The sequence below is a fragment of the Bombina bombina genome, chromosome 3 (genome assembly GCF_027579735.1).
Source record: "Bombina bombina isolate aBomBom1 chromosome 3, aBomBom1.pri, whole genome shotgun sequence".
Classification (NCBI taxonomy): Eukaryota; Metazoa; Chordata; class Amphibia; order Anura; family Bombinatoridae; genus Bombina; species Bombina bombina.
The window spans coordinates 548845555-548872710 of record NC_069501.1 but is presented as its reverse complement, the minus strand read 5'-3'; the positions used below and the strand labels follow the sequence as shown (position 1 = coordinate 548872710).

Below are 27156 nucleotides of genomic sequence, written 5' to 3'. Positions count from 1 at the left end.
ATAATTAAAAAAGGATGACTGAGATGAAGACAGGAGGGAGGGAAGTGAGGGGAGCTAGGGAGAGGAATGAGCAGTGTGTTGAAGGAAATAATTGAATAATGTGACGAGACAGAAGGTAGGTAAAAATGAGGTTGTAAGAGGAGATGGAAAGATGCAGACACACTGTATTATACAAACTACAGTTACCACTTGACATATGAGCTGACATTCCCGGCCTTGTGAGGCACAAGTTGCTGAGCCTCCTTCACCCAAATGTGAAGCTCGCCTGAGGGAGGTAGACCACTACCTATGAGTGGAGAAAGAGGATGAATTAAGAAACCTGATAGAGAATAAAGCTGATGATTGAATGAAGCTAAAAGAGGGCTATGTGAAAGATAGAGGGAAAATAGACAAAGATGCCAGAATCAGAGAATTGATAATGATTAGTTTTTAGAAAAAAAAAATAGCACACAATATTTGGGGAAAGAATAATTATGAGCATAGGAACCTACCATCTGTTCCTTGTGGTGTAAATTTTACAGCCAGATTGAGCTTGCCCCGGCTGTACAAAAAGTCCGGAGATAGTGGAGTCTGTAAGACATGGCAGAGATTATGCCAGTTGTCCACACATCACTGTACAATGATCACAACCACTGGTCAATATTATGCAGTACTGGTATATTTTGTATTTCTTTTACATAAAATTATGTGAAATTTTAGCATTTTGAAAAATGTTAGTGTTTGAAGTGTGACAACAAAATGTAACTCTTTCAAAATACCTAAAATAACTTACATAGAGTAGCTAACTGGATCTGTTATAACAAATATAGAGAACAATGACTTGTTTAGAAAATTTATATAGTGCTAAAGACACAACTGAGCTAGAAGTGACCTTCAGTGGGTACCATCCCATATAAATAGCTAATATGTGTTCAATGTCAGTTCCTCACTCTGTCTTTTTTTTGTGTTAATACACAGAACATCTGGAGATTTCATTCCATAGAAGTTATAGATTAATACATTTGCACTTTACTGGGAAAAAAAAATCTATAAAATGTTTTATCTCAAATTTCTCTCTTGGCCATTAGAAAAAAATGCTAGTTTTGCAGGGCTGATCTTCTGTTCTGGATCATACTGAACTGCAGTATTTCAGTACTGTTTGCCTTTATGAAAAGCATAAGTGGGTTAAAAGACATCAAACAGAACAAGACACTCACTGTGCTTGTTCTAATTTGAAAATCATGCTATGTTTATCTGAGCTAGTTAGTTGTACTTTAGATCAGCTCTCCTAAAAAAGCTCCCCACACATAAATATAGGCAACAAGGGCTAGGCCCACCTGCATATAGCATAAGAATGGGTGAACTCATATCCATAATTAAAGATCAAAGGTTCCACTTTTGTCCTACACATATATTCATTCAGCAAGATTACAAGTGTTGTGGTACGGCTATACCGCTGAAAAATTGGCCTTTGCACGCGGAATAGGCAGGTCTCCCGTATTACAAGTTGCTGCGGTAGGGCTATACTGCTAGCATTTTAGCCTTTACGCAACTCTCCATTCCGCACAAATTACTTTTGAGTGTGGAATTTTGAGGTCTCCCATATTACAAGTTGTGCAGTCCGGCTATTCCGCTAGCGTTATAGCTTATACCGCCCTGATCCATTCCACGATCAGAGACAAAAATGTTTCACAAAACTCATAACAAAAATGTTACAAAGTACACTAACACCCATAAACTACCTACTAACCCCTAAACTGCCATCCCCCCACATCGCAAATACTATAATAAACCTATTAACCCCTAATACGCCGCCCCCTCACATTGCCAACACTAAATTAAAGTATTAACCCCTAAACCGCCACCCCCCGCATCGCTAACACCTAAATAAACCTATTAACCCCTAAACCGCCGGGCTCCACATCGCAACTACTATAAAAAACCTATAAACCCATAAACCGCCACCCCCCGCATCGCTAACACCTAAATAAACCTATTATCCCCTAAACTGTCAGCCCCCACCTCGCAACTACTATAATAAACCTATTAACCCATAAATCGCCTGCCCCCACATCGCTAATACTAAACTAAAACTATTAACCCCTAAACCGCCAGCCCCCCACATCACAACACACTACATTAAACTATTAACCCCTAAACCTAACACCCCCCTAACTTTAAATTAACGAACAGTAGATGATAGTATATGAGCGCTAACAGCTAAAGGGTGTAGTATACTTCAATATATAATATAAATCTATTGGAATCACAAAAATATTGGATTAAAAAAAATAATACTTATAGAGGTATAAGAATGTAAAATAAGGTTCTAAGTTTTAAAGGGACAGTATACACTCATTTTCATATAACTGCATGTAATAGACACTACTATAAAGAATAAGATGCCCAGACACTGATATAAAAATCCAGTATAAAACTGTTTAAAAACTTACTTAGAAGCTCTCAGTTTAGCTCTGTTGAAAAGGTATCTGGAAAGCCCACTGCAAGTGGCAAATAAGACACTCCCCCCTCCCCCTTCTTTTGCATATGAAAAGACCCTTTACACAAACAGAAGCAAGCTGGAGAAGGTAGCTGACAGAATTCTCATAAAACTTTGGGGCTTGGTTAGGAGTCTGAAAATCAGAGAAATGTTATTTAAAAATAAGCAAAACTATACATTTAAAAAAAAACAAAAAACTTTATGGGCTATATAAATAGATCATCTACAAAACATTTATGCAAAGAAAACAATGAGTGTATAATGTCCCTTTAAGGAAAACTACAGCTGTTATATACGGCAACACTGTAAGCATTTGGCAAACATTTAGTTGCCCTTCAATCCCACTGTTACACAGCAATCCGATATTCATCATTATTGAGTTATCCTTACAAGTGACATATTTGTTTTTAAATTTTAAATATCATATTATGAGTTTTAAGTACTAAATTAGTAGTTTACATGTTTGCACTAAATGTGTTTTTATATTGTTTGTCTAGTAAGGCTATTTAATCAATTTCTGTCTAGGTAGACATTTTTATATATGACCGGTCATATTAGCTGTGAATATATGTTTGTAATAAATATTTAATATTTTACATTCTTATACCTCTATAAGTATTATTTTTTTATTCCAATATTTTTGTGATTCCAATAGATTTATATTACATATATTGAAGTATACTACACCCTTTAGCTGTTAGCGCTCATATACTATCATCTACTGTTCGTTATCTTATTCTATTCCAGCTTGTGGGAGCAGGGCTGTATATGTGCAAGGGTTTCAACCAGCGCAACATTTTACTATTCCCTTTTACTAACTTCAAATTAAACTTACAATATAACTACATTAAAATAAATAAAACCTTACCTGTGAAACTATAAATAAACCTAACATTACTATTTTAAAAAAATAAAATAAATGAAAAATAAAAAATCTTAGTTACAGAATTAAAAAAATGCTAACACTACAAAAAAATTAAAAAACTAATATTAAAAAAAAAACAACCACTAACATTACGGAAAATAAAAAAAAACACTAAGATTACAAAAATAATAAACGAAATTACCCCTATAAAAAAAATAAAAGACACCCCAAAATAAAAACACCCCCTAAGCTAACAATAAACTACCAATAGCCCTTAAAAGGGCCCTTTGTAGGGCATTGTCCTAAGTTAAACAGCTCTTTTACATAATAAAATTACAAAGTCCCACCTAACAGTAAACCCCCCACACAACCAATCCCTCAAAATAAAAAAAAAATAACGGCTAGATTTAGAGTTTTGCGGCCAAAGGAGTGCGTTAGCTACGCGTGTTTTTCCCCCCCCCCGCACCTTTTAAATACCGCTGGTATTGAGAGTTATCTGAAGGGCTGCGTTAGGCTCCAAAAAGGGAGCGTACAGGCATATTTACCGCCACTTCAACTCTCAATGCCAGCGGTGCTTACGGACGCGGCCAGCTTCAAAAACATGCTCGTTCACGATTCCCCCATAGGAAACAATGGGGCAGTTTGAGCTGAAAAAAAACCTAACACCTGCAAAAAAGCAGCGTTCAGCTCCTAACGCAGCCCCATTGTTTCCTATGGGGAAACACTTCCTAAGTCTGCACCTAACACCCTAACATGTACCCCAAGTCTAAACACCACTAACCTTACACTTATTAACCTCTAATCTGCCGCCCCCGCTATCGCTGACCCCTGCATTTTATTATTAACCCCTAATCTGCCGCTCCGTACACCGCCGCAACCTATATTATAGCTATGTACCCCTAATCTGCTGCCCCTAACATCGCCGACCCCTATATAATATTTATTAACCCCTAATCTGCCCCCCCCCAACGTCGCCGCTACCTACCTACACTTATTAACCCCTAATCTGCAGACCGAACCTCACCGCTACTCTAATAAATGTATTAACCCCTAAAGCTAAGTATAACTCTAACACTAACACCCCCCCTAAATTAAATATAATTTAAATCTAACAAAATAAAATTAATCTTATTAAATAAATTAATCCTATTTAAAGCTAAATACTTACCTGTAAAATAAACCCTAATATAGCTACAATATAACGAATAATTATATTGTAGCTATTTTAGGATTTATATTTATTTTACAGGCAACTTTGTATTTGTTTTAACCAGGTACAATAGCTATTAAATAGTTATTAACTATTTAATAGCTACCTAGTTAAAATAATTACAAAATTACCTGTAAAATAAATCCTAACCTAAGTTACAATTAAACCTAACACTACACTATCAATAAATTAATAATTAAATAAACTACCTACAATTATCTACAATTAAATCAACTAAACTAAATTACAAAAACAAACACTAATAAAAAAAGATTACAAGAATTTTAAACTAATTACACCTACTCTAAGCCCCCTAAAAAAATAACAAAGCCCCCCAAAATAAAAAAATGCCCTACCCTATTCTAAAATAAAAATTTAACAGCTCTTTTGCCTTACCAGCCCTTAAAAGGGCCTTTTGCGGGGCATGCCCCAAAGTAAACAGCTCTTTTGCCTGTAAAAAAAACATACAATACCCCCCCCAACATTACAACCCACCACCCACATACCCCTAATCTAACCCAAACCCCCTTAAATAAACCTAACACTAAGCCCCTGAAGATCTCCCTACCTTATCTTCACCACGCCGGGTATCACTGATCCGTCCAGAAGAGGGTCCGAAGTCTTCATCCTATCCGGCAAGAAGAGGTCCAGAAGAGGCTCCGAAGTCTTCATCCTATCCGGCAAGAAGAGGAGATCCGGACCGGCAGACATCTTCATCCAGGCGGCGTCTTCTATCTTCATCCATCCTATCAGCTAATCGGAATTCGAGGGACGCCATCTTGGATGACGTCCCTTAAAGGAACCTTCATTCGTCGGGAGTCGCCGGAAGAAGAGGATGGATCCGCGTCGGCTGCTTCAAGATGGTCCTGCTCTGCGCCTGATGGATGAAGATAGAAGACGCCGCCTGGATGAAGATGGCTGCCGGTCCGGATCTCCTCTTCTTGCCGGATAGGATGAAGACTTCGGAGCCTCTTCTGGACCTCTTCTTGCCGGATAGGATGAAGACTTCGGACCCTCTTCTGGACGGATCGGTGATACCCGGCGTGGTGAAGATAAGGTAGGGAGATCTTCAGGGGCTTAGTGTTAGGTTTATTTAAGGGGGGTTTGGGTTAGATTAGGGGTATGTGGGTGGTGGGTTGTAATGTTGGGGGGGGTATTGTATGGTTTTTTCCTACCTTAATTCCGATTGGCTGATAGAATCAGCCAATCGGATTGAACTTGAATCTGATTGGCTGATTCAATCAGCCAATCAGCTTTTCCTACCTTAAATCCGATTGGCTGATAGACGCCATCTTGGATGACGTCCCTTAAAGGAACCTTCATTAAAGGATGAAGATAGAAGACGCCGCCTGGATGAAGATGTCTGCCGGTCCGGATCTCCTCTTCTTGCCGGATAGGATGAAGACTTCGGACCCTCTTCTGGACGGATCAGTGATACCCGGCGTGGTGAAGATAAGGTAGGGAGATCTTCAGGGGCTTAGTGTTAGGTTTATTTAAGGGGGGTTTGGGTTAGATTAGGGGTATGTGGGTGGTGGGTTGTAATGTTGGGGGGGTATTGTATGTTTTTTTTTACAGACAAAAGAGCTGTTTACTTTGGGGCATGCCCCGCAAAAGGCCCTTTTAAGGGCTGGTAAGGCAAAAGAGCTGTTTAATTTTTATTTTAGAATAGGGTAGGGCATTTTTTTATTTTGGGGGGCTTTGTTATTTTTTAGGGGGCTTAGAGTAGGTGTAATTAGTTTAAAATTCTTGTAATGTTTTTTATTTTTTGTAATTTAGTGTTTGGTTTTTTTGTAATTTAGTTTAGTTGATTTAATTGTAGATAATTGTAGGTAGTTTATTTAATTAATTTATTGATAGTGTAGTGTTAGGTTTAATTGTAACTTAGGTTAGGATTTATTTTACAGGTAATTTTGTAATTATTTTAACTAGGTAGCTATTAAATAGTTATTAACTATTTAATAGCTATTGTACCTAGTTAAAATAAATACAAAGTTGCCTGTAAAATAAATATAAATCCTAAAATAGCTACAATATAATTATTCGTTATATTGTAGCTATATTAGGGTTTATTTTACAGGTAAGTATTTAGCTTTAAATAGGATTAATTTATTTAATAAGATTAATTTTATTTCGTTAGATTTAAATTATATTTAACTTAGGGGGGTGTTAGTGTTAGGGTTAGACTTAGCTTTAGGGGTTAATACATTTATTAGAGTAGCGGTGAGGTCTGGTCGGCAGATTAGGGGTTAAAACTTGAAGTTAAGTGGCGGCGATGTTAGGGAGGGCAGATTAGGGGTTAATAATATTTATTATAGGTTTTTTGAGGCGGGAGTGAGGCGGTTTAGGGGTTAATACATTTATTAGAGTAGCGGAGAGGTCCGGTCAGCAAATTAGGGGTTAATAAGTGTAGGTAGGTAGCGGCCACGTTGGGGGGGCAGATTAGGGGTTAATAAATATTATGTAGGTGTCGGCGATGTTAGGGGCAGCAGATTAGGGATACATAGTGATAATGTAGGTTGCGGCGGTGTGCGGTCGGCAGATTAGGGGTTAAAAAAATTAATTATAGTGGCGGCGATGTGGGAGGGGCCTCGGTTTAGGGGTACATAGGTAGTTTATGGGTGTTAGTGTACTTTAGAGCACAGTAGTTAAGAGCTTTATGAACTGGCGTTAGCCCATAAAGCTCTTAACTCCTGACTTTTTGCTGCGGCTGGAGTTTGGTCGTTAGAGTTCTAACGCTCACTTCAGCCAAGACTCTAAATACCGGCGTTGGAAAGATCCCATTGAAAAGATAGGATATGCAATTGGCGTAAGGGGATCTGTGGTATGGAAAAGTTGCGGCTGGAAAGTGAGCGTTAGACCCTTTCCTGACTGACTCTAAATACAAGCGGGCGGGTGGCCAAAACCAGCGTTAGAACCCCTTAACGCTGGTTTGGACGGCTAACGCAGAACTCTAAATCTAGGCGTTAGTCTAAAAAAACCTTAGCTACCCATTGCCCATAAAGGGGCATTTGCATGGGTAAAAAAATCCTTAATCTAAAAAAAAAACCATACATCCATTGTGGGAGCATCTTCTACCTTCTTCCCGGTGGAGCGGAGCTGTGGCAGTGCGGGGCTGACCAGGACCGGCGGCGACAAAATCCAGCGCGGAGCCTCCTCTTCATGCGATCTCCGCCACACACTGACGCTTAAATGCAAGGTATCCCTTTTATACTGGGCCAATAGTATGAGAGCTACTTAAATCCTATTGGCTTATTTGAGTGCCACCGGGATGAAGATAGAAGATGCCCCCTGGGAGGGATGAAGATGGATGTCCGGACGGATCTGTGAGTACATTTTTTGGGGTTAGTGTTAGTTTTGTTTTTTTGGGGTGTTTTTTTTTTTTAGATTAGGTATTTTTTAATTTTTTAATGGGAGCAAAAGCATTGATTGCCCTTTTAAGGGCAATGCCCATACAAATGGGTAGCTTAGGTTTTTTAGACTTAGGTTTTTTTATTTTGGGGGGTTGGTTGGGTGTGGGGGTTTACTGTTAGGGGGGACTTTGTAATTTTATTATGTAAAAGAGCTGTTTAACATAGGGAAATTCCCTACAAAAGGCGCTTTTAAGGGCTATTGGTAGTTTATTGCTAGCTTAGGGGGGTATTTTGGGCTGGCTTTTTTGTTTTTATAGGGGTATTAGATTAGGTTACATTTTTATTATTTTGGATAATTTAGTTTATTATTTTTCGTAATCTTAGTGTTTTTTTTATTTTTCATAATGTTAGTGGGGTTTTTTTTTGTAATGTTAGTTTTTTTTTTTTTTTTTGTAGTGTTGGGATTTTTTATTTTGTAACTTAGGTTTTTTATTTTTTGTTTATTTTTTTAAAATAGTAATGTTAGGTTAATTTATAGTTTAAGCTTAGGTTTATTTTATTTCACAGGTTTTATTTATTTTAAGGTAGTTATATTGTAAGTTTAATTTAAAGTTAGGGGGGTGTTAGGTTTAGGGGTTAATAGTTTAATTTTGTGTGTTGTGATATGGGGGACCGGTGGTTTAGGGGTTAATAGTTTTAGTTTAGTATTAGCGATGTGGGAGCCCGGCAGTTTAGGGGTTAATAGGTTTATTTAGGTGCTAGCGATGTGGGGCAGCGGTTTAGGGGTTAATAGTTTTATTTAGTGTCGGGGGCAGCGGATTAGTGGTATTTAGACTAGGGTTTATGTTAGGGTGTTAGGCTTTTACATAACTTTCTTTTCCCCATAGACATTGATCGCCATTCCGCAGGTGTTAGGTTTTTTTCTAACTTTCTCTCCTTTGATGTCTATGGTCAGGCCTTGGCTTTTGTGCGCTATGGAGCTTATTGATACCGCTCATTTTTTTGCGTTATTTACGCATCAGGTTTAGCGCACAACTTGTAATCTTGGTGATTGTTTGCCATGGACAACCTGAGATTGTGCTCTACTCCAATATTTATTATGTATTTAAAAAAGTACATTCATTTACATTAGTTCCCCTATATGTATGTGTGGCATCATGTGTGTATGTTTTTGAGTGTGCAGCATGAGTGCATATGTGTTTATATGATATTTTGTGTGTGTGACATTGTGTTAGACTGTGTTGTAAACATCATCCATAGTACTGTTTGTCTGGGCTTCTATTATGATTTTTTTTTTTATTATTTAGCATGTAACTGACAGACAGGATGTTTGTCTTCCTTTACAAGCCCTAAAAGCAAGTAACATGTAAATTATAAATATTGTAAAAAATATATATACATATTTTCTATGGATTATTTATAATTTTTTACAGTATTTATAATCACGTTTAATAATTACTAATATTTTTTAATATTTTACATTTCATATTTCAATAATGCACTTTAAGATTAGTAACTCTTCATGTGCGCTAACCCGACACTGCGTTAGCCCTAAGGTGAAACAATATGAATCGTGTTACATTCCTTTGTTCTTCACCTATTTTTTTTTATAATTAAAACATAATTTATGCTTATCTGATAAATTAATTTATTTCATTGTGTTGAGAGTCCACGATCCTTACTCTTGGGAATTTTTCTTCTCTACCACTAAAAGGAGGCAAAGATTCCCAAGTCCCAGGAGCTCTATAACACCCCTCACATATAGCCAAGCAAGTGAGGTAAGAAAAAAGAATAAGAGCCATAAAAGGAGCAGAGAAAAATGATGTGCTGAAGAATTTACTAACCCCAGGAAAAAAACAAATAAAATTTCCTTTTTTTTTTTTTTTACAATGCACTTAAAATAAGTAACACAATGGATTGTTTTATAAGGGTGAGGGATCCTCGGTTTACACTGTTTTGCTTTTAAGCATTTCTTTCTGCACAGATTTCAAACACTTTGCTTCTCTTTGGTACTTAAAATAAGTAAACAAGAAAAGCCATCAAACTAAGACAATTGCCTGAAAATCCTTTCTACCACAAGTAAAAACATAAAAATGGTAGAATTTAGTAAAAGTATGCAAAGAAGACCAAGTAGCTGCCCTGCAATTCTAATCAACTGAAGCCTCATTCTTGAAAGTTGCAACTGACAATGTAGATTGAGCAGCAATCCTCTGACCTGCCTCCAAATAAGCTTTGTAAATCAAAAGTTTTAACGAAGAGGCTAAAGAAATAGCGGAGGCCTTCTGATCTTTCATAGGAAGAGAGAAAAGAACAAACAAACTAGAAGTTTGTCTAAGATCCTTTGTAGCATCAATATAATATTTAAATGCCCTAACAACATCCAGAGAATGCAAAGATCTTTCAGAAGCATTTTTAGGATCAGGATACAAAGAAGGAACAACAATCTCTCTGCCAAAGTTGTCTGAAGAAACAACCTTAGAAAAAAATAAATTATGTCGGTAAAACAGCCTTATCCTGATGAAAAATCAGATAAGGAGGCTCACAAGAAAGAGCAGACAATGCAGAAACTATTCTAGCAGAATATATAGCCAAAAGAAACAACACTTTCCAAGATAGTAGTTTAATGTCCAATGTATGCATGGTTCAAAAAGAGGAGCCTGCAAAACCCTTAACACTAGGTTAAAGGGACAGTCTAGTCAAAATTAAACTTTTGTGATTCAGATGAGGCATGTAATTTTAAACAACTTTCCAATTTAATGTTATCATCAAATTTGCCTTGTTCTCTTGGTATTCTTTGTTGAAAGCTTAACTTAATTAGGCTTATATGCTAATTTCAAACCCTTACAGGTCACCTCTTATCTCAATACATTTTGAAAATTGTTTTATAGCTAGACAGCGCTAGTTCATGTGTGCCATATAGATAGCATTGTGCTCACTCCTGTGGAGTTACTTAGGAGTCAATACTGATTGGCTAAAAAGCAAATCTGTCAAAAGAACTGAAAGGGGGCAGTCTAAAAAGGCTTAAGGTAATCACAGAGGTAAAAAGTGTATTAATATAACAGTGTTGGTTATGCAAAACTAGGAAATGGTTAATAAAGGGATTACCTATATTTTTAAACAATACAAATTCTGGAGTAGACTGTCCCTTTAAGATTCCATGAAAGAGAAATAGGCTTGATAACATATTTAATACAAATCAAAGCAATGAACATCAGGAAGATTAGCAATCTTTCTGTGGAACAAAAATGAAAGAGCTTAAATATGCCCTTTCAGAGAACTGGCAGACAGACCCTTATCAAGACCATCCAGCAAAAACTGCAGAATCCTCGGAATCCTGATTCAATGGCAGAAAAATCCATGATCTATACACCAAGAAATAAAGGCCTTCCAGACCTTGTGATAGATTGTCCTAGTAACAGGTTTTAGAATCTGAATCAGAGTTTCAATCACAAAATAAGAGAAACCCCTATGTCTCAGAACTAAGAGTACAATTTCCATGCCATCAAGTTTAGAGGCTTGAGATCCAAATGGATAAAAAGGACCTTAGGACAGAAGGTCTGTGTAATGCTTGTGGGATATTTCCCTATGAGACCAAACTTAGCCAGTAGTCTTCTTATCCCAGCGTCAAGTGGAAGGATAAGGAAAAATCCCAGAACAAAGTGAGTTTAAGAAATGAGGTAAGCAGTATTTACAATAGACAAGGTAGTCCTTCACGGCAATAAGATTAAGGAAGAGAATGGTCAGAGACGGGCAGAGTTCGGCAACAGAAAGGCAATGCAGCAGTATAGCAGTTCAGTGGTAAACCAATAGAATGGTCAGGAACAGGCAGAGGTCAGCAACAAAAGGTAATCCAGTAGTTTAGCAGTTCAGGGATAAACCAATAGAATGGTCAGGAACAGGCAGATGTCAGTAACAAAAGGTAATCCAGCAGTTTAGCAGTTCAGGGGTAAACCAGGCAGAGTAGTCAGACAGGCAAAGTTCAGCAATGATAAGGCAATCCAGCAATTCAAGGATTAAACAGGCAGAGTAGTCAGACAGGCAGAGTTCAGCAATAATAAAGCAATTCAGCAATTCAAGGGTTAAACAGGCAGAGTAGTCAGACAGGCAGAGTTCAGTAACGATAAGGCAATCCAGCAATTCAAGAATAAAGCACCTAGGAGCGCACACAGTAACACCTATACTTGGGCAATGAATGCAGGAAACAGAGGTACTTACATAACAGTGGATTCACGCCAGGGAGGGCACCCAGCTGCAATCAGGACCAGCATCAGAGTAACTTGACGTGTAGCGATGACATCATCGCCGCTCGCCAGAAGCAACCGCCACATCCTAGGCCAGAACCAGAGCGGCGTGACAGTCTGACCATAGAGGAAGAGGCCAAGGAGGGCAACTGGACATCTGAATCAGATCTGCATACCAAATCCTGCGAGGCCAAGCTGGGGCAATCAGGATTATTTTCCTAGCCTTATCTTGGAAATCACTCTGAGAAGAGGAACCAGAGGTGGAAACAAATAAAATGAATGAAATTACCAATGAACTACTAGAGTATCCACTAACTCTGCGTGAGGATCACTGGACCTCACAAAGTGCCTAATAAGTTTGTTGTTCAAACAAGAGGCCATCAGACCTATCTATGGTAGACCCCATAGATCCACAATCTGATTGAACACATCCTGGTAAAGAGACCACTCCCCTGGATGCAGAGACTGACGACTGAGAAAGTCTGCCTCCCATTTGTTCACTCCTAGGATGTGAATTGCAGAGACTAGACATGAATTGACTTTTGCCCGGGAGAGAATCCAAGATACCTCCATCATTCATTGCCAGGGAACTTTGAGTTCCCCCTGATGGTAGATATAATCTACTGCTATAACATTGTCTGTCTGAAAATGGAGATGACACTCCCTTTTTAACAGAGGCCAAATTTGAAGGGCCCTGGAAATTGCAGTTGTAGAACACTGATTGGTAGCATCACCTCCCAAGGAACACAAACCACCTGTGTTGTCAGAGACCCCCAGACAACTTCCCAACCTGAAAGACTTGCATCTGTAGTGATCACAGTCCAGGTAGGATGAGCAAAAGAAGCCCCCTGAATAATAGACTGGCTTGTACTGGGATCCAAATATATATTTTGGGACAGCTGAGTATAACCCCCGGAACCATTGACGCAGCATTCAAAGCTGAAGAGGCCTCATGTGAAATTGGGCAAATGGAATTGCATCTGAGGCTGCAATCATGAGACCATAAGCAGAGCCATACACAGAGCCACTGAAGAAAAACGATGGAGACTGAAGGTTTAGACGAGCTGACATCAATGTTAAAGGGCCATAATACCCAAATGTTTAAACACTTGAAAGTGATGCAGTATAGCTGTAAAAAGCTGACTAGAAAATATCACATGTACATCTCTATGTAAAAAAGAAAGATATTTTACCTAAAAAGTTTCTTAGTAGCCACATCCCATTGTAAAGGACTTCTAAGCAGCAAATTAGTATGTCTGTCCCGGGACAGCGAGCTTACGTGCACTCTCATCTTATTTCCCTATTCAGCTTAAGGAAGTTTACAATGAAATCTCATGAGAGTTAAGTGAAATCTCATGAGATCACAGTAAAAGAGTTCATGACCTCAGCACTGTTGATGCTGATTGGCTGCCGTTCATTTCTTCATTTATTTTTATTTTTTTACCTGCAGCTGAGCAGCAGTTGAGTATAATTTTTACACAGAACTTACTCTGCTGAGCTGAGGAAATTGTGAGGTAAAATATCTTCCTTTTTTACATAGAGATGCTGAGGTGATATTTTCCTGTCAGCTTTTTACAGTTATACTGCATCAGTTTCAAGTGATTTAGCATATGAGTATTATGTCCCTTTAACCGTCTATGCTCTGTTAGAGAAAGACTCATGGTTACTGAGTCTATTTGGAAACCCAAGAAAGTAACCTTTGTCTGAGGAACCAAGAAACGCTTTGGAAAATTTATCCTCCAACCATGCTTTCAAAGAAACAACAAGAGTTGGTTGGTATGAGATTCTGCTAAAGGGAAAGATGGAGCTTGAACCAAGATACCATCCAGGTAAAGAAACACTGCAATACCCTGAGTTCTAAACACAGACAAAAAGGACACCCAGAACCTTTGTAAATATTCTTGAAGCTGTAGCTAGACTAAATGGTAGAGCAATAAACTACAAATGCTTGTCCAGAAATGCAAACCTCAGAAACTGGAAATGTTCGCTGCGAATTGGAACATAAAGGTAAGCATCCTTTAAATCTATTGTGGACATAAACTGACCTAACTGAACAAAAGGTAAAATAGTCCTTATAGTTTCCATTCTGAAAGATGGAATCCTTACAAATTTGTTCAGAGCCTTTAGATCCAGAACTTTTCTGAAAGTGCCTTCCTTCTTTGGAACAATGAAGAGATTTAAATAAAATCCCATCAAAGGAACTGGAACAATCACTCCAATATCTTCCAGACCTGAGACAGATTGAAGGATTCCTTGGAAAATTGGACAGAAAAAACCTTCCTCTGGGATGCCTTGTTCTGAATCCTATTCAATATCCCTAAGAAACAATATTTCGAACCCAGGGATCTGGAACAGACTGAAACCAAACATACTGAAAGAGGCTTAATCTGCCCCCTACCCAGAACTTCTTTGTCAGGGGCCGCACCTTCACATGGTTTTGGAAGTACGGATAGATTTATTACCCAGTTAGCATTAGGTCTCCAGACTGAACCAGAGGAACCTTGCTTTGAGCAGATGAGTCAGTTTTCTATTCCTTATTCTGATGAAAGGAAAAAAATGGTTAGAAGCTTTGGATTTCTCCTTAGACTTGCCCCTTTACCTCCAGAAATAGTTGAAATAATAGAATTTAAATCTGAACCAAATAACTTCTTTCCCTGAAAAGAAAGAGGCAATAATCTAGATTTAGACACCATATCAGCAGACCAGGATTTAAGCCACAATGCCCTCCTGGCAAGAATTGTTAATGACATGCTTTTGACATTAATCTTCATAAGATCAAACACAGCATCACAAATAAAAGAATTGGCGCTCTGAAGCAAACTCAAAAGATTTTCACTAATAGGGTAATCTGAAAACTGCTCTGAACGTAACTAGAACCTCTTTTAAAAAAGAACGAATATCTTCAACTTTAAACAAAAAAGAGGAAATATTAGGTTCAACTTCAGATGAGGAATCCTCACCCCAGAGGAAACTTCAAAAAAGCTCTTGAGGAATGAAAACTATTTACCCCCTACTAAGCAGCTTAACAAAAACAATGCGTGCTAAGCCAAGCTGAAAAACAAAAAACAGGAGAAAATAATATTACCCTCAAACTCACGACAAACAACTGTCAACTAAAAGAAGTGTGTGCGCCAAAAACCCGACGTGCACATAGTCGAGCGAATGTGCGCTAACCAGATGTACGTAAACCAACGAGCAGGAAGACTAAAGGAATGTGCGCTAACCGGATGAACGCAAACCTAACCTGCGCAATCCTAACACGTGAAAACCAGGCCGAAGCACGGAAAACTAAGCGTGCCAAAGAAAGCGGCCACGCGGAAAAAAAAAAGCAAGGGAATAGTGAAAAGGATCTGTCCCAGAGCCATATATAAACAACATATATAGATAAACTTTTTTTATAATAGCTCATAACATAGCTATATGAGTGTCTAACTGTTAAAAATAGTTACCAAAAGACACTCGTCCACTACCAATCAAGTAGCAGACAGCCAAACCCATACTAAAACATTAGTAAGATATGTGTGGGAAAGGAAAGAGAATTCCCACTAAAGAATGCACTATAGCACTCTGTGCCCTGACTACTAGGCAGAAGTAGAAAGAAATTTTAAAATATAACTTTTATTAGATAAACAATTAAAATTGGGTAGAGAACTTAAATAAAAACATGGAAGGAGAGGTGTAATGATGTTAACCCTAAGAAATTAAGACTCAATGGGGCTTTGTGGTTAAATAACCTCACACAATAATTAGGGTTATAAAAGTATGTGGAGCACTTATAGGAGTGGGAGAAAAAATGTATATATATATATATATATATATATATATATATATATATATAATATCAGAATATGCCCTCTAGTCTCACATAGCCTTTATAAAGTAGGTGATGCATTATCCATGCAGTTCCATTCTATCCATGAATGGAAGATGTTAAAATAAAGTTTTAGGTATATAATGTATTGCTAGGACGTATTTAATGAATCACTCAGATTCAGAGGGTAGGATAACTCCCAATCGCTTGTAAAACTAAAACAGCAGTAATTATGTGCTTATCCACAAACCACTATTTGGTTAAAGGTTTCCAGTGGTAAAGGGTAGCAACCTTACTTCATTTATATAATGAGTTCTGTAAAAACAATGTAATTGTAAGAAAATGTTATGCTTTAACATGTGTATAGTAACCCCTTCTTGGATGATTGTACGTACAGGTGGCCCTCAGTTTACGCCGGTTCAATTTGTGTCATTTCAGAATAACAACCTTTTTTTCAGTCATGTGACTGCTATTGAAAAGTATTGAAAAGCAGTGCACTAATTAAAATAGCCAGTATGTGAAGCTTGTGTTGCAGCAAAGTTATGCAAGCTTAGCAGACTTAAATTAATCTGTGTACACAGAACAGACCTTAGCTATCGAGCAACAAGATCTAGCAGCCACTTCCCTATTATCTTCCTGCCCAGCTGCTTGAGGTGAGGGTGCCTAACTGCTTATTAATCACTCCAGACTGAAATGCATAGAATAGGTGAAGACCCAATATTATCTAACATGCTAACAATGCAGAGAACTGTTTGCAGAAAAATGCAAGTAAAAAAATGTTTTTGTTCATTAAACTTAGTTTGATGATACAGTCTGTTGTGTGATTATTTAATTAGGTTTATAATGCTGTTTAGCATTTAAAGTCTTCATTCCAAAGCTTTAAAAATAATGTATTAGGTGTTACTTATGTCAATTTTGAGAGGGGCCTGGAACCTAACTCACTCACTTCCCTTTGACTTACATTATAAACTGGGTTTCAATTTACAACGGTTTCGATTTACAACCATTCCTTCTGTAACCTAAACCCGGCGTAAACTGAGGGCTACCTGTAGTTAGATATCAGATATCAGGATTCTGCAGGTATAATTAACACCGGTTGTTTAAATGGTATAGCAATGCTAGAGATTCAAATCAATAATATAATAAACCGTTACTTAAAGGGTCATAATACCCAAATGTTGAAACACTTGAAAGTGATGCAGCATAGCTGTAAAACGCTGATTAGAAAATATCACTTGAACATCTCTATGTTTACATCTCTATGTAAAAAAGAAAGATATTTTACCTCAAAAGTTCCTCAGTAGCCACCTCCCATTGTAAAGGATTTCTAAGCAGCATTTTAGTGTATTTGTCCTGGGACATCTGAAGGGACTAGCATCGTGCACTCTCATATTATTTCACCAATCAGGTAAAGGAAGCTTACTATGAAATCTCATGAGAGTTAAGTCAAATCTCATGAGATCACAGTAAGAGTTCATGACCTCAGCACTGCTGATGCTGATTGGCTGCTATTCATTTCTTCATTTTTTTTTAATTTTTTTACCTGCAGCTGGGAGCAGCTGAGTATAACTTTTTACACAGAACTTACTCTGCTGAGCTTAGGAAATTGTGAGGTAAAATATCTTCCTTTTTTAAATAGAGATGCTCAGGTGATATTTTCCTGTCAGCTTTTTACAGTTATACTGCATCAGTTTCAAGTGATTTAGCATATGAGTATTATGTCCCTTTAAGCTTTAAAGGGACACTGAACCCAAATTTGTTCATTTGTAATTCAGAAAGAGCATGCAATTTTAAGGAACTTTCTAATTTACTCCTATTATCAATTTTTCTTCGTTCTCTTGCTATCATTATTTGAAAAAGAAGGCATCTAAGCTTTTTTTTGGTTTCAGTACTCTGGACAGCACTTTTTTATTGGTGGATGAATTTATCCACCAATCAGCAAGGACAACCCAGGTTGTTGACCAACAATGGGCCGGCATCTAATCTTACATTGTTGCATTTCAAATAAAGATACCAAGAGAATGAAGATAATTTGATAATAGGAGTAAATTCAAAATTTTCTTAAAATTGCATGCTCAATCTGAATCACAAAATTAAATTTTTGGGTACAGTGTCCCTTTAAGCAAATGCCATTCACTAGTGTATCAGAGGTAATCCTGCTCATGATAATACTATCATCATAGTTACTAATACTGGTAACAGTATAAAAAGTATCTCAATACAATGATGTTGATTACTTAAATCATTCACTATTCAGCTGGTATAGCTGTGGTCGTAAGAAATGCCCCTAAATGGGCACTTCTTATACAACAGTGATATAGGTTGGTAAGTTTACTTATAACACTTAGAATGTATTGAATAGTTAGTTAAAATTATATTGTAAGTAACAGGCGCTGGATATTAGACATAAGGTTTAATAAACTTAACCATACTGGTCATTAGCGCTTCTGTATAGCACATGTGAAAAGTAATAATATTAACCTAAGTCCAGATTTATTTATACTAGAGCCTCTCATGTAGTGATAAGTTATAGAGCATACACTTATGCCGACCGCAAAGAACAGGAGATCTGAGTGATTAGTAGATAACTAATTTTTTAGGCTCCAAATTAATATATTAAACAACAACTCCTTCCCTTAAATAAAAAGAGTCCCCATCAGCTCTTGTGAAACCCCCTAACGCGTTTCACCCCTCTGATACACTAGTGAATAGTATTTGCTTAAAGCTTAAATAATGGTTTATTACACTAGTGATTTGAATCACTAGCATTGCTATACCATTTAAACAACCAGTGTTAATTATACCTGCAGAATCCTGAGATCTGATATCTAACTACGTACAATCATCCAAGAAGGGGTTACTATACTCCTGTAAAAGCATAACACTTTCTTACAATTACATAATTTTTACAAAACTCATTATATAAATGAAGTAAGGTTGCTACCCATTACCAATGGAAACCTTTAACCAAATAGTGGTTTGTGGATAAGCACATAATTACTGCCGTTTTAGTTTTACAAGCGATTGGGAGATGTCCTACCCTCTGAATCGAGTGGTTCATTAAATACATCCTAGCAATACATTATATCCCTATCCCTAAAACTTTATTTTAATATCTTCCATTTATGGATAGAATGGAACTGCATTGATAATGCACCATCTACTTTATAAAGGCTATGTGAGACTAGAGGGAATATTCTGATATTATATAAAACAAAGTGGAAACTGTAAGCAGCGCTAAACAAGATAACACTAAATTATAATTGTTGTAGGAGACTAATAAATAGCATACATGGCATACGTATGCAATATATTAATGCATAAATAGAAATACAGCCCTTAATAAGACACACAATATAACCCACAATATAACATACACTGACTGGGGAATTCATTAATAAAGGATAGCACATACAAACCAGAGGAGCTCAGATGTTTCCAATTCAAAGGGGTATTACAGTAATATCACAGTAATGTCACGTAACACAAGGCACATCATATGGGCTAATATATCGTTGAGAAGTCCAAATACTGGCACCAGGATATAAGTGTAGAATGGAAACAAATGTGGAAGATGTTAAAGGACGCCAAGTGTTCACATAAAAATGCAATTGTGGGGGCGGAGCCAACCGCCATTCTGTGAGGACGCATATGAAGTGAGCTCCACTTGATAACTCTCAGAAAAGTTGCTTAAAGTTGTTTAATCTGCCTTAAATACTTAATATCTGGGCTTAGCTACATATATCACCCTTAGACAGTACCAGTGAGAGACCTGTTTTGAGCAAACACCCATAACAGCTGTGATCCTATCGCAGAAGTACCTGGTCCCAAGGCATAGGAACTGAGCCATCCGGAGGGTCGGGGCTCCACTCTGGAGGCACATCACCAACCTTAAAGATCCAGCTGAGACATCCTAACATACTTCGGAAGGAGATTCCCTGCCCGGGAGGGTACCCAGCCTTATCGACTAAGTAACCGTGGGATCACCTAAGGGAGATTCTGCTCATCAGTCTTACCCCCATTACCTAACTCTGCTTGGTGCCGAAACTCCGGAGGGTCGGGGCTCCGCTCCGGAGTAATGTGAGACTGCGCCTGGGGCACTACCTACGTGAGACAACCGAAGATCGTGAGCTGGTAGGTGCAGTGGCCCTGAGCTAGCAACTGAGAAGACGACTTATCGGACATATCCCAGCTGAAAGAGAGGATCAGAGGTGAAGTGGACCCCTGCATCGATCGAGGGCAAATATCAGGGACAAAGTGTCGCGAAAAAACCCCCATCTTTGCTTCAGGCCCTGAAGAAATAGGAGTCCCCTTCCTTACACCAGCAGTGAGCTCATCACTTGGGGGCAAAACTTTTAAGGCTGTTGGCAGGTAGCACACCTACAGTTTAGCTGCTCCGGCAATATCCCCGTGCTGGTTCAGTCAGGTAGCAACAAGTCTGCTATGGAATCCTCATCCACGTGGCGGACCTGACAGAGTACTCTGGTTTGGTAAGAGACCTCCCTTACTCCCTTACCTTATTTTGTGGGCAGACTTGTACTGTAGTACGTAGGTGGAGGGGAAGGGGGAGATTGTAATTGTAGCGATAGAATAAAGGAGACAATAATTGAGGTTTGAAATACCAAGTGCAGTCAGGGTTCTCCTTACACCGCTACTTTCCCACGACCCCCCCTAAAGGGTCCCTTTTTCAGAGGCTATCAGCTTAGACTCTCTGCTAGGTCTGCAATCAAGATAGCCTGAGGCACTTAAACTTGTGACTGGGGTGGAAATTTTATCAGATTGGATTGCCCTAAGGGAGCAAATTAAGGTTCACACACACAACTAACGAACTCTGATATCTTGCCCTGTCAACTAACACTCTGAGTATATTTTATGGCCTATGAAGCTGACTATATATACAAGTATTTAAAAGACCTTACATCACAACTCTCTAGGGCAGATTTTCCCATCTGCAACAGAACTGCAACAGCAGGGCCTTCTACTACAACACAGATAAGTTTACCCCTGTGTTGAACCTGTTCATTTTACATCAGAAACTTCAGTGAGACCCTTTGAGGACAGTCTGCTTTAGCTGCTGCGTCAGCTTATGTGTCTCTGTGGCTGATGCCCAGAGTGGAGTGTCAATTTATTGCTGTGTATCTCTAATGTTTAACCTGTATATTTTCTACTTCTAAGCTAAGTGTATATAATGTCACTCACACAAGTGTAACTGTTTGATCTGCATACCATATACTGAGATATACCCTACATGTCACATATAGGCCCACAATACAGCACGGTAGCTGCCAAGTGCAGTGTACACATCATACCTTAGGTAACAAGACACACATTTATCTCTCTGCCGTAGTTAGCCCTTACACCACTGGCACCTTTCTGGTGGCGCTACCTGAGACATATCTTCCTCATACTACAGGCTATATGGTTATGGAAATAGCTGTTAAGACAACTGTGAGATACTTGACCAAATAATATTTAAACCTTCTCTGGGTGTAGGTGGTGTCCTCTCCTCCCTTTCCCGCCGGGCTAGTGTTGGCGGGTCATGTCCCCTTCCCTTTTTCCCACATCGTCCTATGGTGACAACTCCCCTAGGAGAGGACCACAGCACTTAAATATAATAAGGTTATTTTCAAACAAGCTTAGACAGTTGGCAGTAGTATTACACTTTGGCTTATAGTTGATAGGGAAGACACCTCCCCTATGAGGTTTCCATATAGGCAACACACAGTTTTGCATATGTTGGGTCAGTCCGCTAGCAGAATGTCAGACTAGAAAAGGGCCCTACATGCCCCCCCCCATTGTCTATTTCAAGAAGATAACTACTAAGCATTGATCAGTATAGTGGCCATACGGGCAGAGGTAGTGACACCTAACATGTTGCAACAAGCAAAGAAAAAGCAGAAGGGCAATTTTGGGCCTAAAAAAAACAGTGATGGATCACTTCCACCCACGTGGATTTAGAGATAGCGCAAGATCCGAAGATGAGCATTCCATTGCATCGGACATGCCAGATGACACCATGGATAGTAGGCTCTCTAATTCTAGAACGCCTGGCAGAAGTAAGGGGGACGCCCTGGCTTTGCCGCTTGAGTCCATTCAATGCATGTTTGAAAAACAAAATCAACCCCTTACTAAATGCTTTGATAAAGTGGAGAGATCTTTTGAGGATCTGAGACGTGATATCTCTTCTATCAGCGAAAGAACTGACACCATAGAAAGGAAACAGGAAGATCTTATGGTGGACCACGCTAACTGGGTGGGATAGACACAGAGCCTGATGGATCAGGTATCTTCTCTGGAGGCTAAAGTAGCAGATTTGGAGGACAGATCCAGGCGAAATAATGTGAGGCTGAGAGGGATCCCAGAGTCGGTTCTTCCGCAGGACCTCGAGGAATACGCCCAACGCCTCTTCCAGACAATCCTTGGCCCAGCTTCGGGTGACACGAGTAGAATTGACCGGATCCATAGAACAGCGAGACCTAGAAACCTCCCACCTGGTAAACCCAGGGATACTATAGCTCGCTTACATTACTACTCATACAAAGATAAGCTAATGAGAGCAACTTTGCGATCGCCACAACTAAACGGGCAATTCAGGGAGGTTTCGTTGTTCCCAGACCTCTCTTCTTACACTTTGGCACAGAGGAGAAGTTTTTCAGAAGTCACCAGAGTCCTGCGAAGCAATCAAGTTAGATACAGATGGGGGTTCCCGACTAAGTTGATAGTCACGAAGGATGGAGCTCAACATATTGTTCTGACACCCTAGCAGGGACAGGAGCTCCTGAGGTCTTGGCAGCTAATACAGCAAGCTTGTACCCCCCCGGCCCCCCCGGGGAGGCCACCTAATGGCCCTAACGTCCCTGCCCACCCACGCAGAAGGAGCCATGACTTGAGGGCAAATGCCTCCGAGTGGAACCCTGGCAGCCCATAGCTTTGTGTCTGACCCACAGTTATCATAGGCCTAATTTAAATTATTCACTGACCTTACAAGCTTGGTTTACATTAGATTCACTCTTAGAAGTCTGTGTTGATCCAAATAATTGATCACCCTTGCGGGTGAATAGAAGTTCAATATGGTTATTTGTTATATTTCACTGTGTCTACTTGGTATGGTCTTGTTTACTTATTTATTTTTTCTTTTGTTTACATATATTTGATACCTGCTCCATTCAGCTCACAAGCTGACTTGTACTAGGGCTAATATCTGAAATGTATTCAGACCTCATTAGTGAATACCCTAGAGGAGACACAGACATTACATATAGCTAATTACATATGGTCACTGGCCCTATTTAAAGGTTTCTGTTTTTTATTATTGTTATCTTGTTATATATATTTTCTGTTTAAATTACATGCTCGGGGGGGGGGGGTATGGGTTTGCTGTTGGCTCCCCCCCCCCATTTCATTTAATTCCATTTCATTTCATTCCATCTCATTTCACTTCATTTTACTCCATTGCATTTCATCCCTTTCCATTTCATCTCATTTTATTTCATCTCATCCTGCTTCACCCACCCCAGCACGCTTCACAGCTTGCGGTTAGGGGACTTTAGAGCCCTCCACATACCTCAGGCAGAGTTGGGTAATCTCCGCCCTCCTGGGGCGACAGGGCTTTTGGCCTGTTAAAAACTAAGTCTCCCGGGCCCTCACTATTATACTTCCCCCACTTTTTTTTTTTTTTCCTTCTCGCCCTCTTCCTGCCTGCTAAGCCCCAATCATGAAGCTCTGTACCTTGAATACTAAAGGTCTTAATTCCCCAACAAAAAGGAGTTTGCTACTCAAATTCCTTCAAAACCAACATGTAGATTTAGCTTTTCTTCAAGAGACTCACTGGACGGAAGATGCAGCTGCTAGACTTAAAACAATACGATACCCAGTTAATATCTCATCTACATTTCATAAAAAGGCAAAGGGGGTGACGTTATTGATAGGAGACCGGATAGCCTATGAACCTATATATACGGACTGTGACTAGGCGGGCCGTTATGTGATTTGTGTGTGCTGCTTAAATTGTGTTCTGTATACATTGGTTGCCGCATACTTACCTAACACTAATCAGGCCAGTTTCCTTAAGAAGCTGCTCCTACAAGTAGACAAAGTAAAGCAAGGCCACACCCTCCTAGAAGGGGATTTTAATATGATCTGGGACCCCAAGAGAGACAGGAGGGGAAATACAAAACTTTCGGGTGATAGAAACAGGGACTTCATCTCTCAGAAATTTTGGGAATTGACAGCGCAATATGACCTATATGACATTTGGAGGGCTCTGCACCCAGATGCCTGTGACCATACCTTCTATTCGGCCCTACACTCTTCCTTCTCCAGACTGGATTACGTCTTCTGCGATCCTTGGGCGATGCGGCAGGTATGAGGCTCTGCCATAGTGCCTTGCATGTGGTCTGATCATGATGCGGTGATGGTTACCTTTGATGCGACAGGTGCCCATGAGGGACCTAGGAGATGGCGTATGCCTGAACATCTGTTTCAAGATATTTTCCTGCCTGAATTGTCTAGGGAGACTGTCGAATTCCTAAGGAATAATATTAATGGGGACACTTCAATGCCCGTGGTCTGGTTGGCCTTGAAAGCCTATATGAGAGGGATACTAATAATAAGGGAATCTCAAAGTAGAAAAAAGAAAAATGAGACACTGGCGCAGCATTATAGTAGGCTGGTCTCAGTTAGGAGGAAGGTCGAGACGAGTGCCTCTCCCTCTGATATCAAGGAGTGGCAATCTATAAGGGCTCAAATCCGAGAATTGGAATTGAAACAAATCCAGAGAAACCTCAACTATCTGAAATTGAAATTTTACCATAGTGGTAATAAAGCTGATCGCCTTTTAGCAAATAGGTTACGCCAAAAAACACAAATGAATAGAATACCCTATATCCAGAAGGGGGAGGGAAGATGCTACTCGCCTAGGGATATTGGGGAAGCTTTTGTGGAGTATTATAGTAAGCTCTATGAAATTTCTTCAGGTGGGCTTTGTGCGAGGCCGGCAGGGCTCGGACAATATGCATCGATTACTGGATATCTTTGCCGAATCTACGTCACTGGGTCTCCCACTAGTTGCCCTGTCGTTAGATGGGGGAAAAAGCATTTGACAGGGTACGGTGGGAGTATATGGAGGAGGTTTTGAGAGCTTTTGGATTTTCAGCCCACTTCATCAGTGCCATTATGGCTCTATACTCGAATCCGTCAGCTAGAATTAGGGGGAAAGGGTTTTGCTCTGAGCCCTTTGAGATCAGGAATGGGACCAGACAGGGGTGTCCGCTGTCTCCCCTCCTCTTTGTACTTACTATTGAGCCTCTGGCAGCTATGATTAGACAAACCCATGAGGTACAGGGGCTACTAATCCATGACACTTTGCAAAAGCTTGCATTATTTGCAGATGATCTCACCCTGTTCGTGACGGAACCTGAGACTTCTATGCCGGTGGTATTTGATTGTATACGAAGGTTTGGCAGGATGTCCTATTATAAGCTCAACTACATGAAGACGGAGGCCTTGGCCTTAAACCTCTCCTTGACACAGCTCTCCAGGCTCAAAGAAACCTACCCATTCCATTGGTCGACAAGCCAGCTAAAATACCTGGGGGTAATTCTTTCACCCGACCCGAAAGAGGTAATTCGTACCAACTACGACCCACTTTTGCGAGAGTTTGAAAACCTCACCACAAAATGGGCTAAATTTGAGATTTCATGGATTGGGAGAATCCAGTCGGTTAAAATGACATTATTACCTAAGGTCACATACCTTTTTAGGTGTATCCCTTTAATAATTCCAAACTATATTTTAAACCGCTTTCAATCAGTAGTAAGTAGATTTATCTGGCAGGGTAAGCCCCCGAAGTTTGCGATGCAACAACTACAAAAGCCTATCTTGAATGTGACAGCATGGGGGGCACCGCCGGATGATACCAGATGGGGACAACTTGAGCAAGCTGTGCTCCCTTCGGGATTGCTCCTTGAGGACCTTATCTGGGTTCCTCAACACACAGATGTACTCACAAGAGTAGATAATCCTATTATTCGAGCCTGCATTAGAATCTGGAGGGAGCTCCATAACTTGGCTCAGGTTGCACCACACCCATCACCTGCCCATTCAATAAGGGCGCTGCTGCTTTGCCTTCCAGAATCTCACCCACAGATGTGGGCTACATGGGGTATAAAGCACTCCCGAGACCTCTATTCACCACGCCGCCTAGCTATGCAGGCCTCAGATCTCTCAAATGTAGATATTCCTAAGAAATACCATTTTGAGTATTTTAGATTTATCTCAATGATGTCAGCCTGGAAGTTTCCAAAGAATAATCATAGAGAACTGACTCATTGGGAAAGAAGATGGCTTGTAGGTAGACCACTCCGGAAAGCCATGATGATTCATTATCAACTCCTATTGGACTCGGATAGATTCGTGAAGACGTTTCGTGTTCTGGAGTGGGAAAGAGCAATGGGGCGGGAGCACACGGATCTGGAATGGCAAAAAGCCATACAATGTACAAGAGCAGCAATACATTGTGTTACATTATATGAGCTATTTATAAAATTAGTGCTGCGCTGGCATAGAGTCCCAGAGCAACTGCCTAAAATGTTTTCCCATACATCAGACAGGTACTGGAGGGGGTGTGGCCAAAAGGGATCTCATCTCCATATTTGGTGGAGCTGTCATAAAGTGCGGGGGGGGTGGGAACCGGTGGCGACAGTACTTGACCAATTAGGTTTACTCCATAAGTTAACACCAGACACTGCCCTTTTCCATTTAGGTTTGGGGAAATTGACTCAACCAGAGAGAATTTTATGTATTGTCATACTCCTCGCCACGAAACTCGCAATAGCGAGGTGCTGGTTGGGAACTTCACAGGTTACATTTAGCATGATCAGAGATATCATTGAATATATCCGTTCAATGGAAGAGTTCTCTTTGAGATGCATGGTCAAACTGGGCTTCCATGGGCAGGTATGGGTACTTTGGGAAAATTGGGAGAAAAAGAATGCATAATTGGGATATAGTGACAGATTGTAAGAATGCGCTGACAGCTTGAATATGAAATGACCCTTTGCCCCTCACAAAAAATTCTCCTGTCCTCCACTGCTTCCTATCCCCCGCCCCGTCTCGCCCCCCCTCCCCTTTTTTTTTTTCCTTCTCTCTCTCTCCTTATGCCATGTCGCCTCGGGGTTAACAATATTTCTCAACAATCAAT

The 27156-nt window shown here is 39.7% G+C and overlaps 1 protein-coding gene across 3 annotated transcripts in view; it reads right to left on the bottom strand.

Annotated features, from left to right (window-relative positions):
- The window catches only part of SYTL1 (synaptotagmin like 1), a 136890-nt gene that overhangs the window by 23053 nt on the left and 86681 nt on the right, over positions 1-27156 (bottom strand). For all 3 annotated transcript variants that reach the window (XM_053707056.1, XM_053707058.1, XM_053707057.1), the window contains 2 exons: positions 492-570; positions 187-286 (listed from right to left, as the gene is read on the bottom strand). In XM_053707056.1, the coding sequence (XP_053563031.1) occupies positions 187-286; positions 492-570 (179 nt within the window). The remainder of the gene's footprint in view (positions 1-186; positions 287-491; positions 571-27156) is intronic.